The 16762-nt window shown below is 38.1% G+C and overlaps 1 protein-coding gene and 1 long non-coding RNA gene across 2 annotated transcripts; both read right to left on the reverse strand.

Moving 5' to 3' along the window:
* Positions 1–5169: 5169 nt before the first annotated feature.
* LOC116056567 (p53 apoptosis effector related to pmp22) lies at positions 5170–15673 on the reverse strand. The gene is made up of 3 exons (XM_031308729.2): positions 15267–15673; positions 9863–10003; positions 5170–7117 (listed from the first exon to the last, which is right to left on the reverse strand). The coding sequence occupies exons 1-3, from the start codon at positions 15652–15654 to the stop codon at positions 6906–6908; spliced, it is 741 nt and encodes a 246-aa protein (XP_031164589.1). The 5' UTR covers positions 15655–15673; the 3' UTR covers positions 5170–6905.
* LOC118493269 lies at positions 10462–14143 on the reverse strand. The gene is made up of 2 exons (XR_004895273.1): positions 12359–14143; positions 10462–12018 (listed from the first exon to the last, which is right to left on the reverse strand). It is a non-coding gene; the product is annotated as an uncharacterized LOC118493269 (long non-coding RNA).
* Positions 15674–16762: the final 1089 nt, after the last annotated feature.

Below are 16762 nucleotides of genomic sequence, written 5' to 3' on the forward strand. Positions count from 1 at the left end.
ATCGCCGCCAGGGGGGTCTCTATCTGTCTGACTCAATACTGAAAAGCATATCCCACCTACTGTGCACAAAGGAGCGTCTGAGGGAGGCAGACAGGTCGCGTCATTCTCTATTTCATGAGACAGCCTTAGAAATAAATCATTAGCCTGCAATGAGACCAGCCTCAGAAAATGATTCAGGAAAACGAAAGAAAAACTCATCACTGTATGGATGATGAGTAGACTTTGATTAGCTGATTGAACGTATGCATGTGTGTTGTGTAAGCCTGTTAATGTGTGGATGCGTGCATGCATTGCAATGATAAGGTGGTACTGTTTTTACTGTTAGGAATTTATGTTAAAAAGACTTTCTGGTGCTCAGATGGATTTGATGTCTTGCTCAGGGACACTTCAGAAGCAGCTGTGGGCTCTCTGGATGCATGGGTGCAAGAGTCATTCAACTAATCTGTTTATTTATCTATTTCTGTCTTTCTTTCAAAAGTTATTTATGTTATTTATTTTATCATGCACATTTAAGTACCCAGCCACCATGAACCGATAAGACACCAAAATCAATAGTTGCAGTGGTGAAACATTTGTTAGACAAGAACATACAACCATCCAACCAGGAATAATAATCAGAAATTATTATTATTGCTAATAACAACAGTAAAAGTATAATCAAGCCAGACTCACAATAATTAAAAGCAGATTTACCAAAAATATCCTCCCCCTTTCAAATTTAAACTCAACTGTGAATCAGAGGTAAAACTTTGTGTTGCATTTTCACAATGACAAATATCCAGATTTATTGCTGTCAAAGAACATTTTTGTCGTATCTTCCTGTTGTTATCCAACTAAAACTGACAAGCCCCTGTACTGATTCACTCCTCGCTTTCCTTTTCCTTTCTATCCCTGTGGAAATTGCTGTTCCTTTCCTACGTGCTCATGCAGGGAAAATAAACTTTAACAATCCCCTGACAGCATGGATTCATGAGGAATGAGTTCACTGAGTCAACGATCTGTTAAAGTTCAAAACAGGCAAAGTACTTTTGCCCCAAAGTTGACATATAGCACACACTGTGTATATAAATTCAACAAGGACAATGTCACATTTACTGATTTCACAATTGCCCATGACCCAGCATTTAATCACTTTTTATTTAATTTCTAATTGAATTACTCTCCAAACTTTTTACAGGTTCCTTATGAGTCACAGGTTGGAATGATCAATACTAGGTGGTTGTGCAAGTGATGAAAGAAAAACACCACAGTCATCAGTACATGGAAAACCCCAGAACAGATTGATGGCCCACCTTGTTGTTACAAATGACCAGGTGGTTCAATACGAGCAATCCTTTAACTTCCTTGCTGTCCAAATCTCTTACGACACATGGCGTGGTCAGATACAACACATGCTGAGAAAAAAATTATCTATGGATTGTTTCTGAGTGTGAATGAATCTCTCAAGAGTTTCCCCTCAAGTAAAGTTCAACTAATCCCTCATTAAATATCAGACCATAGACTGTAGTCTATGTATCAGACTTACACTTACTACTTGGCTAATAAAACATCTGATATTAGAGAGCACTGAAAGAGGCTCTTCCTCAGTTATATTGATGCCATTTGACTCTATTCATTCTCTAGTGAAGAGGTTACCAGCAAGATGTTCGGAAACATGCTAAATGTGTGAGTCACTGAGACTTTGACTGATCATAACCTTCACAACAAAAAAAGACATGTGACATGAACTTTTGTTCCTAAGTGTTAGTCATGTTACTGCACATCTTTATACAGCACTTACAGCACATGTGCAGTATCAAAAAAGTTGCTGTAATCTTGTGACTCGGTTAGTGTAAATGCCACATATGTACAGTACTTGTGCTTGAATCCAGCATGGTACTTTTGTCACATCATCCCCCCACACACACACACACACAAACAGTTTTTTTGTGACTCTCTCAATTGTGTATAAAATTGAGGCAAAATAACCAAAACTTTGGCTGAGCTCTTGACAAGTCTAATTTACATGTATTTAAATTAATATAACTTGGCATATATCAGCACAGCACAGTCCCCCTAGTCTTTAGTCTACACATGGAATTGGGGGTTTATGATTATCACAAACATGTTGGCCATCTACATGGCTGTCTACTAGTAATCCAGGTACTTTACATTAATCTATAAGCTTAATAATACGTACCTATATACGTCCTCCAGAGTCATACTTCTCTTGTGTTCTGACAGTGTGGCCAGTCCCTCAGAGTGACTTCTGAACCCAGATCGCTCCCTCAGAGCCCCAAAAGCCTGTGGCCCCATCCTGGTATGAGGTGGCAGAACAGCGGGGAGAACCCTGAGGAGAAGATCTCAATGTTCTTCTGGCTCTTCTTCTCAGTGGAAAGCACCTCGGAGGTGGATCGAAACCAACCCCCACTGAAAATCACTTGAACACAGCTTTGTGTAGGGGTAAAATCTGACATTAACTTCACATTGTTTCATTGTCTTATATCTCTTTTTGGGGGCCACTACTCGACAGACTTAAAGTTAACCTGGAGAAAGAAAGCAATGTGGGTTGAACAGGTGAAAAATGCAAAAGCCATAGAAGCTGATTTACTGATGAAGCCTGACCTCTAGTGGCATTCATATAGAAGCACAGACAAATGGAAAGCAAACTTAAGACTGAAGTAGCTACCAGGATATCCTGATGTACATTTCTCCTATCTTCACAACAAGAGTGTGTGAGGGAAAAAATATAAAATTGAATGTAACAATGATAGACTTCATACTTTTTATTTGAAATTATAGGAACATCTTTTTGTAGTGGAAGTCAGACCACTTTTCTCCAAAAATGTGGCAAGCTAATCTGAAACTGGAAAGCTAAATATCACTATACAGTATGTGGACCGGTTAACATGCTCTACTCATATAGTAGCTCTATATGCTTTTAAACATGCATTAAAAAGCTTATAAAGTACAACACATTGTTAAAAGTTAAACTAGTGGTTCCCAATCTTTTTGGTGAGACCCTTTACAAAAAAGTGTCTATTTGGGACCCTTTGTAACTTTTCACGTCTATGAGTTTTTTTGCATTGCAAAGTGTGATTTACCCTCTAAACTTCTCAGATGGTTTCATTTAAATAACAGTATAAGGCCCAAATAGGTAAAATGTACACTAAAAAAGGATTGGAGAAAAGTATATATTGGGAACCACAGGACTAAACTACCCAAACTCAACTCCCCAGCGGGGGAGGGTGTGTAGCTACAGGCATGGCGCCCCCTCGTTCTCTCTGCTTCTCTTCATAGTTGTTGGATTCATCTACCAACCCTTTGTAGGCTGGCTCAGGTTTGCCTTGGACCAGTTCTTAGTTATGCTGCTATAGTTTTAGACTGCCGGGGGACTTCCTTTGACACACTGAGCTCCTCTCTCTTTCCATCTGTGTGCATTCATGTCCCAGTATTGCTTGTTACTAACTTAGTTCCGGGGAGCTTATTCCCTGGAAACCTTATGTTTTCTTGCCTCGCAGGTTTCCTTGGATTGCGGTGGCATCTGGATCGTGGTTGCAGCTGCTGCTGTGGTCCTGCTCGACGCCCTGCTACGCCCTGCACTGCTACTACTATTATTTCTAGGCATAGTTCTATTATCTTTATTGTTACTATAATTGCCACTGTTCATCATATCAACTGCTATAATTATTATGAATAATATTTCTTCATATCTGTATATCTGTATCAGTGTCTCTGTGTCCCAACTGGCAGCAGCAGATGGCCGCCCACCAAGAGTCAGGGTCTGTCTGAGGTTTCTGCCTGTTTAAAGGAAGTTTTTCCTAGCCACTGTCACACCAAATGCTTGTTCTTGGGGGGAAAATATATAGTGTGGTCTAGACCTACTTTATCTGTAAAGTGTCGTGAGATAACTCCTGTTAGAAAAAATAATATTGAATTGAAAGCTAAGACAATACTTAGCATTGTTGCATCAGTATTAACAATTTAATAATGTCATAATGTATAAATTAAAGGGGGCCACAGTGATTACTTTTTATACTTCAAGTACATTTAGCTGATAATACTTTTGAACACAGGGTTTTTACTTTTAATGGAGTATTTTTGGATTGTGTGAAGAATCCGAATACTTCTTCCACCTCTGCTAATAAGTGACTTTTGTAGTCCTGTAGAGTACTGTATACCCTGGTGAAATATAATATACTATTAAGTAATATAATATATACTATATAATATAATATAATACTAAAGTTTTAATTGGTTTTGTGCAATATTTTCTCATATTTCTTTTGTTTGTTTTGTGTAGTATAGGGATATATTATATACCTGTAGTTGCTAGAAGTGCTACAACATGCTTGAGCATATCAATTTTTGTAGAGAACCATGGGGTGTCAGTTTTCGTTCTTTAAGTAAAATAAAGCAGGACACAACAAGAACATGTGCAATAGGTATTCAGTATTCACTTTAGTGTCTATCTTGTTCTGCCTTGTTTTATTTCCCTCCTTTAACTTCATAACAGTTACTCGCTTATTTACTTTACATTACTGTCCTCCTCTTCCTCACATTGTATTTCTCACCCTCATGTCATTTTCTCTTTCTTTCTCTTGAGCACTCTTTTCTCTCCACCCTCTTTCACAGAGAAACCAGAGCTGTCAAAGCTGAGCAAAGTCTACTTCTCACACAGGCCTGTCCCAGGGTGCGGCTCTCTCTGTGTGTGTGCATGTCATCATTTATGACTCACATCTGTGGATCTATGTGAGGTTAATCAACTATGTTCCTTTATGTGCCTACATTTGAGTGTGTGTTGACAAGCCCATGAGTACACACACTGAGACAGGAACATCATTTGCATTCAGGTTTCTACTGGATTTTCTGCCCGACCTCACTGACATTGTAAATAAACAACTCAAACTTGTGCATAGATTTGTATCAGTTTGAAACTTAGGTACATTTCTGGTGTTTGTATATGTATTATTTACTGTGGCCCTTGATAATCTGATCATCTTTATTGCCTACTGCAAAGTGGAGACAGGATTGTGAAACATTTGACAAATTGTACAGTATTTACTTTATCCTTTTCTCCTCCTCCTTCTAAAACCTTCTTCCTCCAGCTTCCTATTCCTCTCTCTCCCTCTTTATCCCTCCAAACATAAACATGATCACTGCATTTTAAGATTAGTCAGAAAATGTAACCAAGCTTAAAAAAAAGATTTTTATTGCAAAAAAATACAGACTACCAAAATAATCAATTCATACTACAGCAGAACAGCTGGGTGATTTCCAGAAGTCAATGGATGTTAATAGAACATTCTCTGTAGTACATAATATACCCATACAGTGACTAATAATATCTGAAAAAGCTGGTGTTGAGAAATTCATGCTAATTTTTCACCTCACCTTTGAGACATACAGACATTCTCAGTTTAAACTTCCACCAATTCATAAAGTTATTTATGCAGCAATTTGCTGCGTAAAATAACTTGAAAGACTCTAAGATAATAAAAGCATGAGATGAGTTTTGTGGACTTTGACTACTTCTCTAAGATCATTTATCACTTGTCTTTTTTCATTCAACAGTCAAATGATCTTTCCTCAGAACTCTTTCATGTAATATAACAATATAGCTTGGTCTTGTTTGGGCATGCATTTGGTCTTGGCATGAACAGAAATGTTTTTGTTGACTTGGATCAAGCATGAGGAAGTAAAACCAGACTGAGCAGTTTGATTGGACATTCAACAACACAACACTGAAGAAGCTAAGGCACAAGTTTTACACAAAGTATGTCAGTAGATTGTACACCTTGGTCTCAGTGTCTCATAATACTGGCAGATGGTTAGCCAAAGAAGCATTATCAAGACTTATGAAGGCCTTTAGGAAATACGATTGGTCATCTATCTGTGACTAAAACCTCTTTTAAGGAAAGGCTTCTCTCTGAATGCATTACCTTCTTTGAGGCAACAAGACATTAAAAACTGTTTTACACTTTTTCAAAAATTTGCACGAGACAGATTAATGATCAAGCTCAATGGAAATTAATACAAATTTGCTTCCAGTTTAGCGTGACAAAGAAAAAATGACTGAATCAACCATCACACACTATGCCTGCTCATCAAGTGTATTATTATTAGTGTTCAGAACAGATACAAAGACAGCACAGCAAACTCCCACAGTTATACCCCTTTGGTAATAAGTAAGATAAGTAATAAAAAACTCTAGAGATAAACAGCAGATAAGAATTATAAAAAAAATGATGCATAAAAAAGGTACTAACACGACTTTTAAACTAAATTTCCATATGTATAGATTACATTCAGCTTCTGACTCCAAGCCTGTGCTTCTTTCATACCACATACAGAATAAAAGACACACATTAAAGAAATGAGAAAAAATAATTGTAACACATGGGGAAAAAAGCAAATGATGATTAATGAGTCCTTTTGCATCCTGTGCAATTTTTAGTCTAAATTGCTCTTTTACCAAGGTTTTATGAAATCTACGCTTTACACATAATTACATCCCTTAGGTTAAGTGCACTTTGGTGATCTTGCATTGAGAATTACAGGTAAAAAGTACAGATAAAATGAGGAATACATCTCACTCAAATGCAGAATGTGAAAAAAACAGCATGGTAAAAACTATTTTGTATGATGCTGACTTAATCTAAAACAGAGTTGTCTGTACATTAAAGCAGATGGAGCATCCAATCACAGTCCACTTCCAGTAACAATCACTCCTTGCTTCTGACTTCGCACTTGGATGTTAGAGGACGGTTATCCCACTGCCAAACTAAATCTAACTGAACTGAGATATCGCAGATCTTTGGTGAAATGGTGTAAAACTGTCTACAAATGTTCCATGGCCAGCACAGATCCAGCTCAGAGTGGAAAGTGAAAATGTCTGTAATTGGGTGGTTGTGCAGGTTTAGTCTTTAAGCAGAGGAATAGATGTATTTGGTCTTGGCCAGGCCGCTCAGCTCATCCTCGTAGCGTGGCAGGCAGCAGAAGAGGATGGCACAGCCGATGCAGAGGATGGTGGCACCCCAGCCGAAGCCGTAGGCCCAGGTGTAGTAATAGTGGCCCTCGAAGATCAACTCGTTAAATTTGCAGGGGTAGATGATCAGAGCGATGACCTGGAGAACCACTGCAGAGATATAGAGAGAGGTGACATTATAGTCAGCCATGCAGCTGATTGCACACTGACACTAACAGCAGGGTGTGGAAAATACCTTCACGAGTGTGTAAGAGTTACATCAACATATTGATATCTGTGACACCGAGGCGAGTCAGTATTAGCAGACAGCGATCAAATTTGTCACTGATGGTTGCTTCTTACAGTTAAGAATTATTATTGAGAAAGGTGTGACACTGACTGTGACAGTAGCCCTTTCCGCCCTCAAGCAAAGGCAGAGCAGGCAGTGAGTCAGGTGTGATACTTCATCCCAACACAAACCTTTCCATTAATCACAGAGGTTTCATTTAATTAGAAACACCCTGACAATTTTTTTAAATTTACTTAAAGCCTTTTTGCCATGTGAGGTCATGAGTATGTCACTAGTGACCTGACAGGAGTTAAAAGGACTATAGTGACTTTATTTTAGCCCATTTGCTACATATATTCCACATTACTGCTCACTATTTTCCAATGAAAAGTGGTTTAGACTATTGTGAGTGCATTTCCCTGCCTTCCAGACAACCACTGCTTTCAGTTTATGTCAGTATGGTATGAAAAGAAACCTGAGACTTAAAAAGATGCCTAAGATGTAACTCACCAATTATTTTAACCATCATTTATGTTTTAACAGTCTTCATGCTACTTTAAATTACTGAGAAGCAAAAGAATATTTTATGTCAAACCTTAAAACTTCTTAACCACACTGACAAGCTGGTATAGGTCAGTCATTACAAACTGTGCAGCTGAAAGTTTGTCTAAATGCACAAAACTTTATTCTAAATATATCTATATTCTAGACACATTTTGGAAATGTGTCTAGAATATTTCTATTTGATTGAATGGTGCAGCCATAAAAACATTGAGTCTTGCGTTTGAATATTTAATGCAATGTAAACATTATAAAGCTTCAGTGAAGAGCTAGAACAAGCCCATTCAGAAAATACTGTATGTGATACGTCCGCTTAAAGGGCTAAGAAGTTCTTCATCACTGTGTTATGGCACTTTTTGGAAAAAGGATAGCACTGCACTTTCATCATATTGACAAGCGCAAATTGGATTATATCAATAAATGTGGTACAATGATCTTGGATGATTCTTATGATCAAATGATTGCTGTGCTGGTGAGTTGAAAGCACTACCGAGGGATACTGTAAGTATACTTCTAATCCAATTATCATAATCTATTCTTTCTCCTTCTTTTTCTTACGAGGTTCTGACCGATGCATGCCAAATTTCTCTGTAGCTACAGCAGTGTGGAGTCAATGCAAACTATAATCAACTGCCTCCGGCACATTTAAAACAGACATCAAAGTACCTGGGAATTGTGTATCTAATGTATCATTGCGTGTGTCAGAGACACAGACTCTCTGTGGGGTGAGTCACTCACATAAACAGACTAAACCAGCTTTCCATGGTCACACCAAAACCTCTCCCTTCTTTCCTCCCATAGTGACCATCTAACTCACTTTCTGCTTCCTCCACTCATCGTCATCATCGTATTGTATTCACTCCCCCTTGAAATCTATCCCTTCTTAGGAAAGCTTGAATTTACCATTCCCTGGTTTTCTCTTTAACTCCTCTGTTCCTACAAATTCTGTTAAACTTTGTCTCTCTGCCTCGCCTTGATGTCTCATACTCCCTCTCAGTCTGTCAACCCATTTATTAAGTACCTTTCAATGACTTTTAGTATTCATGTGGCATATTAAATGAAAGTCTGTATTTTTTTCAGCTGGATCATGATCGGCAAAGACATGACACAAAACTACCTTCCACATGGACTTGTAAAATTAATTTTAATAGTTAGGTTCACAAAATAATATAAAAATAATACAATTTGCACTTGACACTCAGACTAGGTATGAAAACTCATTCCTATTTTGGTACAATCAAAATGTGTATGTAGCAATAAGAATTTAAACTTTTGATTAGAGAAAGTTTCAGATAGTGTTTTTTAATTTTAATTTTTTTATTAGATATTTACTGATTCAAATCCTTTTGAATTCAATTTCATGTATGGCTGCTTGTGTTTAGACAGCATTTGACATTTAAGCACTTTTTACTGGTGGTATCAAATTATGCAGATAGGTTAGGTTTTATGTACTGGCTGAGGTTTGAGGTTCTGCCTCTTTGATTTCTGCCACCATCACAATACAAACAAATTTGGCTTGTGTGGCTTAAAACTTTAAAAGAATATTAAAAGAATAATTCAACAACAACATGTCTGTCTCAAAACAATGTCCCGACCACTCAGTGTAATCCCCAGACCTTGCTTTGAAGGGACTATTTCTTCAGTACAGAGCAGTCCCAATAAAAACTGTCCACAGTGAGGCGGCCAGTTAAGCACGAAAAGTGAGAAAATATTATTACAACCTTCGCTGAGAGGCTGTTTTCTGAAATTCCAGTTAAGTTGCCAAACCCTTTCAAATGCAAGCATAAACATGTATGGGATAGGATAGAATATCAGTACCGTTAAGACGTGAGGCGTCTTTGTTATCAGTTTCAGTTAATCTTCTTTATGTGTTAATCTTTGTGTACTAACTGCTGATTTCATTTTCTAACAACTGAAGTACAACTGAAACAGGGGGATTTTGGTTATTCTCTGTAACTGCCAACACCTGACTCTGCTTCAGACATCTCTAATATCCAAATTGGTGGTCATACAAGCAGATATTTCTAATGTTTGCATACGAGTTTGTCAGCATGCGTGTGTCTTACCAATAATGATCAACAGTGCTCCTATTAGGGGCAGAAGAGCGATGTTTAACATGCAGCACAGAGCCACACAGGAGATGATGAAGGCGATGATGAGGATGATGAGGGCGATGATCATCAGAGCAGCAACTGCCTGGGCCCAAGCTGGAGTATGAACACAAACAAACATACAAATTAGTTAACAGTGTTATTTGTGGTAAATATGCAAATACAACATTATTTTTCATAAAGTATCTATAAAGAAAACTAAAGATGATTTTAGGTCAGTGCATTACTAATACATATTTTTACATAGCATGTATTTTGTTCTTTTCTTGGGTATACTGCTATTACCAGTTTTTACTCCCATTTTTGAGTGTTCTGTAATGCAATGTGTCTTCAGCCACTGTTGCAGAGAGAGAGAGAGACAAGCTGTTGATTTGCTAGACAACTAAGAGAACTCCACCACACCCATAACAACACTTTAGCTCTCTTTGTCACTCTGTGACGCCTGCAGACATGGCCTCTATAATTACTGAGGAACTTTTACAGATACAGTCTGAAACAGGCAGCATCATGTGTGGTTGTAGATCTTTGGGCCGAAAACCATATGAAATTCTTGACAGATTTTAAGTGTACTGCACTCCTTGTACACATCATCATATGAGACAAAAAAGGTGAGATAAAATGTGTTTCAGTGGGGTAGATGCTGCTGTATAAAGCGAAGATTTTACTGTGTAAAATAATCTACTTTAGGAAACATGCCTCTACAAATATATTTGCTTATGTGTTTATTGTGTTCTGACAGGTCTCAGAAGCCAGATACCTGCCTATGCATTAAGTTTTTCAACATGTAAACATGCAGGCATGCAAATTTCAAACAAACACTAATGCAGATAATCCTGACAGATTTTATAAAGGAAGACTACAGCCAAGCCCACTGTGTGCATTTTCAACGTGCAGCCACACCCAATACACTGTTACTGGAACGACCAACACCCTAAATTGTTCACACCGCGCGTGTGTGTGTGTGTGTGTGTGTGTGTTTGTGTCTGTAGTCAGGTAGTGCCCTACCTGCCTCAGCCCAATGTATTTTCTTATCATGATCTCACTGACACACACAACAAACTAGTTTGGCTGGTTCAATTTTCTCCCTGATGAAGACGCAGGAAGTAAAACCTACTCAACATTGTCATGATATCACATAGTTACTCTCTGATTCTGTTTATTAGTAGTATTATGTATTAGAGTATAACAAAATGTAAATGTATGTCATCAGACCAGAGTAAACTCAAGCAAAGTCATGCACCATTGTGTTTTGTTTTAATTATCCCTCTTCAAGATTAGATTGTCCATCAATACAACATGTAACGCCACATAATAGTGACCATATAATGGAAACCTCACTGAAGATTTAGTCAGATTATTTCTGTTTAAAACATAAGGATGTTGTTGTTCTCCCAAAATGAAAACCAAATGCTAAACATAATTATCCATCATCTGCGTTGTGGTGTGTTTAAAAATTATTTTAATTTTGTAAAAGTGGTATGGAGAAGGATGTTTGGGCTCTTAACTAGAGACAGTGATTTAACCTTTGAATTTAAGATAAAATGCATATGGACATGAGAGCGGTTGGATTACAGTTAAAATGTGCATATTCATGGGCAAAAGAAAGACAGGAAGGAGTTCTACTTGTAGAATAAAATATATCTACAGTATATGTAAAATGTACTACAGTGTGGCATTGTTGTGCTGTGTCCTCATGCTTGTGTGTTAAGATGGTGAATGTTCTGCACTTAATGCTGAAAATGTCTGGGTGTGTGCCTGTCCCGATCACTCATACTTAATGCCATCCAGCTGTTTAACATCTGCTTTCCTCTTTTGATTAAAACTAAAGAGATTGGGCTGATACTCTTACACAGGAACATGTTCTCAACTGCAGCTTTAGGCTCTGATGATATCTACAAATGCAAAAACACACAGATTCTCCCATTGTATAAAGCCTCAGTCATGACAAATGTGTTTGTTCTACAACTTTGGAGTTTTCTTTTAAACCTTAAGCCCTGGTCTTACATTTAAGGAAAGTATTCAACAGACCTCTAAGGAAAAAGGTTTCACACTGGCAGCAGGGATGAATTTTACAACCTGTGATTTCCTTGAAAAGACTTGAATGGTACTCCCTTGGTACTGCTGGAAACACAGTGCCAATGTTTTAATTCATACCTTACAAAGTGCTTTATTGTACCTACTTGTTTGGTTAAAAAATGAAATCTTTTAAGTATACAATCAAATCTCCCATGATGGTTTACAGTAGTTTTCAAGGTCAGGTTTAAATTATTAGTCGACTGACTGAAAATTAAATTGGCAACTGTATTGAGTAATCATTTTAAGTAATTTTATTAAGCAAAATTGCCAAACATTTTTTGGTTTCAGCCACTCAAATGTGAGGATCTACTATGGTCATACATGATAGTAAACTATAGAAATGTTATATTGTGGTATCAATATATTGTGGGATACATTTTTAGAAAATTCAATTGAAAAGCTGTAAGTGAAAAAAATACACTGACTGGAAGTCTGTTTTTTTTGGCTAATCCAGTAATTTAAAATCAAGGATTTTTGCCTAAATTGCATTTAGGCAAAAATCATATTAAAATGTTGCTATACAGCTGTCAAATTAATGGCAATTTGGTTGACTGGAATATCATCATATCACCCTTCCCTTGAGCAGTGATTCGTAATAAATAACGTAATTATCTACGTTCCATATTTTTGCCAATGACACGCTCATGCCAGAACATGAAAACATGTTTTTTCCTGCAGTTCCTTTGAATACAGCTACCCAACGTTTACTGGGAGTGGCCTTAACAACATGACAGGGAGTCTGTTTGGTCCGATGCCAATATTCAGTATTCACATCCGCACACATCAGCTGTACTGGTCATGTTTGTTTCCTCAGTTGTCAGTTCACCAACATATTCCCACAAGGATTTAGACCAGAGCCGTGGCTCAAGAATGCACAGAGGAACCTCAGGGCAAAAATGAACGAGAGATTCAGCCAGAATTTTTTTTGGCAGCTGTAGTCATTTTTTGTTTAACCACTTGAGTCCTACTGAGACACGGCCAAAACAGTAGCAAAGGACAGTTTGGACAAAGAACAAAACTTCTCGATCTGAAACTTCAAATGAGAGCAGAAAATGCCTGAAAAATACTTTTTATATTATTGAAAATAAATAAAAACATTTGTGTTTTAGCCTCTTTAGTTCCCTTTCATATTTGTCTGAACTGCTGCTGTCACTGAGCCACGACTACTATAGTACTACTGTAATTAGTTAGACATATAGTGGACATTGCACGAGGGCTGCAACTAATGATTACTGTCTCAATTAATCCTAAATTAATCAAAAACAGTATAAAAGATGACATCATTAAATGTCTTGTTTACAGTCTAAATCCTCCCAGAATTCAATTTGCTGTCATGTTAGACCCAGAAAAGCAGCAAATTATCACATTTGAGAACCTGGAAACCATCAAATCTTTGCTGTTTTTGTTTAAAAAATGACCTAAACATTTATCAAAATATCTGCCAATTGATTTTCTTTCGAACGATTAATTGATTAAATAAATAAGTTAACTAAAATAATTGATATCATAATTGGTATGTGTAATAGAGCTTATTAGAGGTTAACAAAGGCTCACTTCACTCACAGTCAGCCTTGAGGTCGAGATTTGACAGGTTAGCACTCAGGTTATGTAATGACTTAAAAGAATGCAAAGTATATAGCAGACATAGATATCCACCCTAAAATATTTAGGAATGTTAGGTCATTAGAGCTCTGATAGAAGCATTCATTCCATTGCCCATGTCTCAGGGAACATGTTTTACAGAACACAATATGGAGCTAAGTTCCATTAGCATCGCAAACTGACTCCCACAGAGTCTGATAAGAGCAACAATGCAGTCTTTGTTGTTGAGTGTGGGTGTAGAATAGCACAAATACAACCTGAGGAGGAGAGAGTGAGAGAACAGAAGTCTGCTCTGTTACAGTTATTGTTTAACATAATTCCATGTGGCTGTGAGTTAATGTGTTTTTGGTTGAACCTCTACACTGAAGGAAAATCTCATTAGCAGTTTGTCTATAAACAGCCACATTTGTGTTAACATGTCTGACAGACAGACATCTTAAAATCTGCTTCTCTTCATTCAGGAGTGTAGGTCACAAGCTATTTAAAATATTCTAAATCTGCCCAAGGTGTTCTGTGAGTTCTGGTTCTCATTTGCCTCCAGCAAACTGGTACAAACTCTCTGTGAGCATTTTTATTAGAATTAAGTGTTTTTAAAGCTCAATTTTGTCCGTACAAAGACTCCCTTAGAATTATCCATCGACACCTCAGATGTTTTATTATTATTAGTGGTATTAGAAGTAGTTGCTGTAAAAGTAGTACTGCACTGTACTCACAGTGCGGTATTGGTGTCAGCAAGGTAAAACATAGTAGCAGCATATATGTCCTGCTTTCTTGCCTGTAAAAACAATAGTTTTATAAAAGTACAGCATAAACACAGCGACAGGACGACTTCCTGTATAGGCTACTGGCTGTGATTGTGCTGGGCCGCTGTCACAGATCCATAAGATTTTATCCAGCGTGTTATTGAACCATTCTGATATGACACTGGCCTGCAGCTCATATTAAATCACTATGTATATTAAAATCAGATTAAAGAAGAAAATGTGCCATATTTCCTGGCAGTGGGAGGTTTCAGAGCAGCTATGATTATGTATTACAATCTGTTGTATAGGAGGACCTTTTAATTGAAAAAGTATTTTGACAGGTAGGCTACAGACAGGTGTCAGATTGAAAGATATTCTTTAATTGGCTCTAACTGCACAGTATCAGCATGGGGTGCTCCTCTTTGAAAGGTTTCTTTCAGTTTTTCCTTGTTGGAGCCATTACTGTTGTGGGTCTGTAAAGCCCATTGGAACACTGTATGTGATACTGGGCTACACAACTAAAGTTATAACTTCAAACAGGCATGCCAAAATCAAAGTTAATTTGGAGAAGAGGCTGTTGGGGCTTTTTTATACAGTACCCTCCCTCCTATTTCCTGTATTAGCTCAGGCTGGGAATGATAAAAAGCGGGCGAATCAAGACCAAAGTTCAGTCCGCCTGACTGACTCAGGGTCTTGTAGGCCTCAGTCCTCCCCCTCCCCTCAGCCAGGACTTTTTGGTTGTAGTCAGAGGTCGAGTCCTTCAAGTTACAATATGTGAATGTTGAATTTTACACCCCAGCGACACATACACAGACTCAGGTCATGTTACCACTGGCTGTATTAGCTCATGCACTCTCTTTTTCCATGCCGTTCGCTCTAGTCTTATTGTTCAGCAGGACCTATATTGTGTTTCATGTGTAGTGTAAACGGACACTTACAGAACTCCATGAGCGACTTGCAGTCCCAGTTGTCATTCCTGCCTCGGCACTGTTTCCACATATTGGCGTAGTGAGACTTGGCGTCCTCATCCTCGACCCATCCCGAGGTGGCGGCGATGGCGATGATGTCAAATACAATGGCGAAGAGCAGCAGCAGGGGTACGATCCACCTGCATCGGGGGTAGGCGATCCCACAGCGAAACATGACCGACGATCGGAGTGTGTGGAGCGGGTTAGAGAGAAGGACGAGCTGTGGGCGAAACCCTATATGTGTAGCGGTGTAGTCCGTTCGATTATATAGCCTAGTGTCCTGTGTGTCTTTGCGAAAAGAGTGAAGGTAGGTGAGGTGTGGAACTAGATGAAAGCGCCCCACCCGAGTGTGTGTCATGCAACCTGTTTTAGGACCTAAGGGCTGGGCTTGTGTTGCAATAGAAGCTGAATCAGGCCCAACCCCGTTCCCTGTGTCATATTACACCCAGAAAAAAACTGTTGATGCGGCTGTTTAACCTGAACCCTGACTCCCAGCAGTGAGTTTTGATAATAGTAAACTTGGTAATTTAATTAGGCTGAGGATTACAACAGGTAGCTATGGACCGGGCAGTGAGTGGGAGGGGTGTGAGAGGAAAGAAGAGAAAGATATATAAGATGATGCGCTACATAAAGTTACCACAAGATGGCAGCCCAGCTCACTCTTAACAACAAGAAAACCCATATATATTATTCACACAATTAGTGTAAGCTATTTCTCCAGTTCTCTCTTTACAGTAAAGGCCCGCTATATAATTTGAACCATATAAATCTCAGATAGGTAGCCTACTGACTTGTGCTTGCCGAGGTTCAATACCAACATTGGTATTTTTCCTTTAGATTCAGTGGTTCAAGAAATACTGTATGTGTCCTGCTATGCCCTGCTACGCCCTGCTACACCCTGCAGTGCCCTGCTATGCCATGAACTACTACAACTACTCTTTCTAGCCATAGTTCCATTATCTTTATTGTGACAATAATTGCCACTGTTCATCACACCCCCAACCGGCACCGTCAGACAACCGCCTACCAAGAGTCTGGGTCTGTCCGAGGTTTCTCCCTAAAAGGGAGTTTTTCCTCGCCACTGTTGCACTAAATGCTTGCTCTTGGGGGAATTACTGTAATTGTTTGGTCTTTGTAAATTATAGAGTGTGGTCTAGACCTACTCTATCTGTAAAGTGTCTTGAGATAATAGATAATAGATCTTATTATGATTTGATACTATAAATAAAATTGAATTGAATTGAATTGAATTGAATTGAAGAAATACCATTGCGTATTGATAAAATAACTAACTACTACAGTTTTAGAAAGAAAGTTAGATTGTGGCTCATAAGAAATTTGGAAGTATAAGCTCAGCATTTTAGTTCATTTTAGTTCAGCTTTTTAGTTAATTTGTATGTCATTTCTTTATATATTTATAATAATAATAATAATAATAACAATAGCCTATATTTATTTATATAGCA

The sequence above is a fragment of the Sander lucioperca genome, chromosome 15 (genome assembly GCF_008315115.2).
Source record: "Sander lucioperca isolate FBNREF2018 chromosome 15, SLUC_FBN_1.2, whole genome shotgun sequence".
NCBI lineage: Eukaryota > Metazoa > Chordata > Actinopteri > Perciformes > Percidae > Sander > Sander lucioperca.

Excerpts from the sequence above, each read along its gene's own strand:
- LOC116056567 (XM_031308729.2), bottom strand. The coding sequence starts at position 15,654 with ATGACACACACTCGGGTGGGGCGCTTTCATCTAGTTCCACACCTCACC. Across the intron at positions 10,004-15,266 it reads CAAGTCGCTCATGGAGTTCT|CTTGGGCCCAGGCAGTTGCT; the intron begins GTAAGTGTCCGT and ends TTCATACTCCAG. Across the intron at positions 7,118-9,862 it reads AGCACTGTTGATCATTATTG|TGGTTCTCCAGGTCATCGCT; the intron begins GTAAGACACACG and ends ATATCTCTGCAG.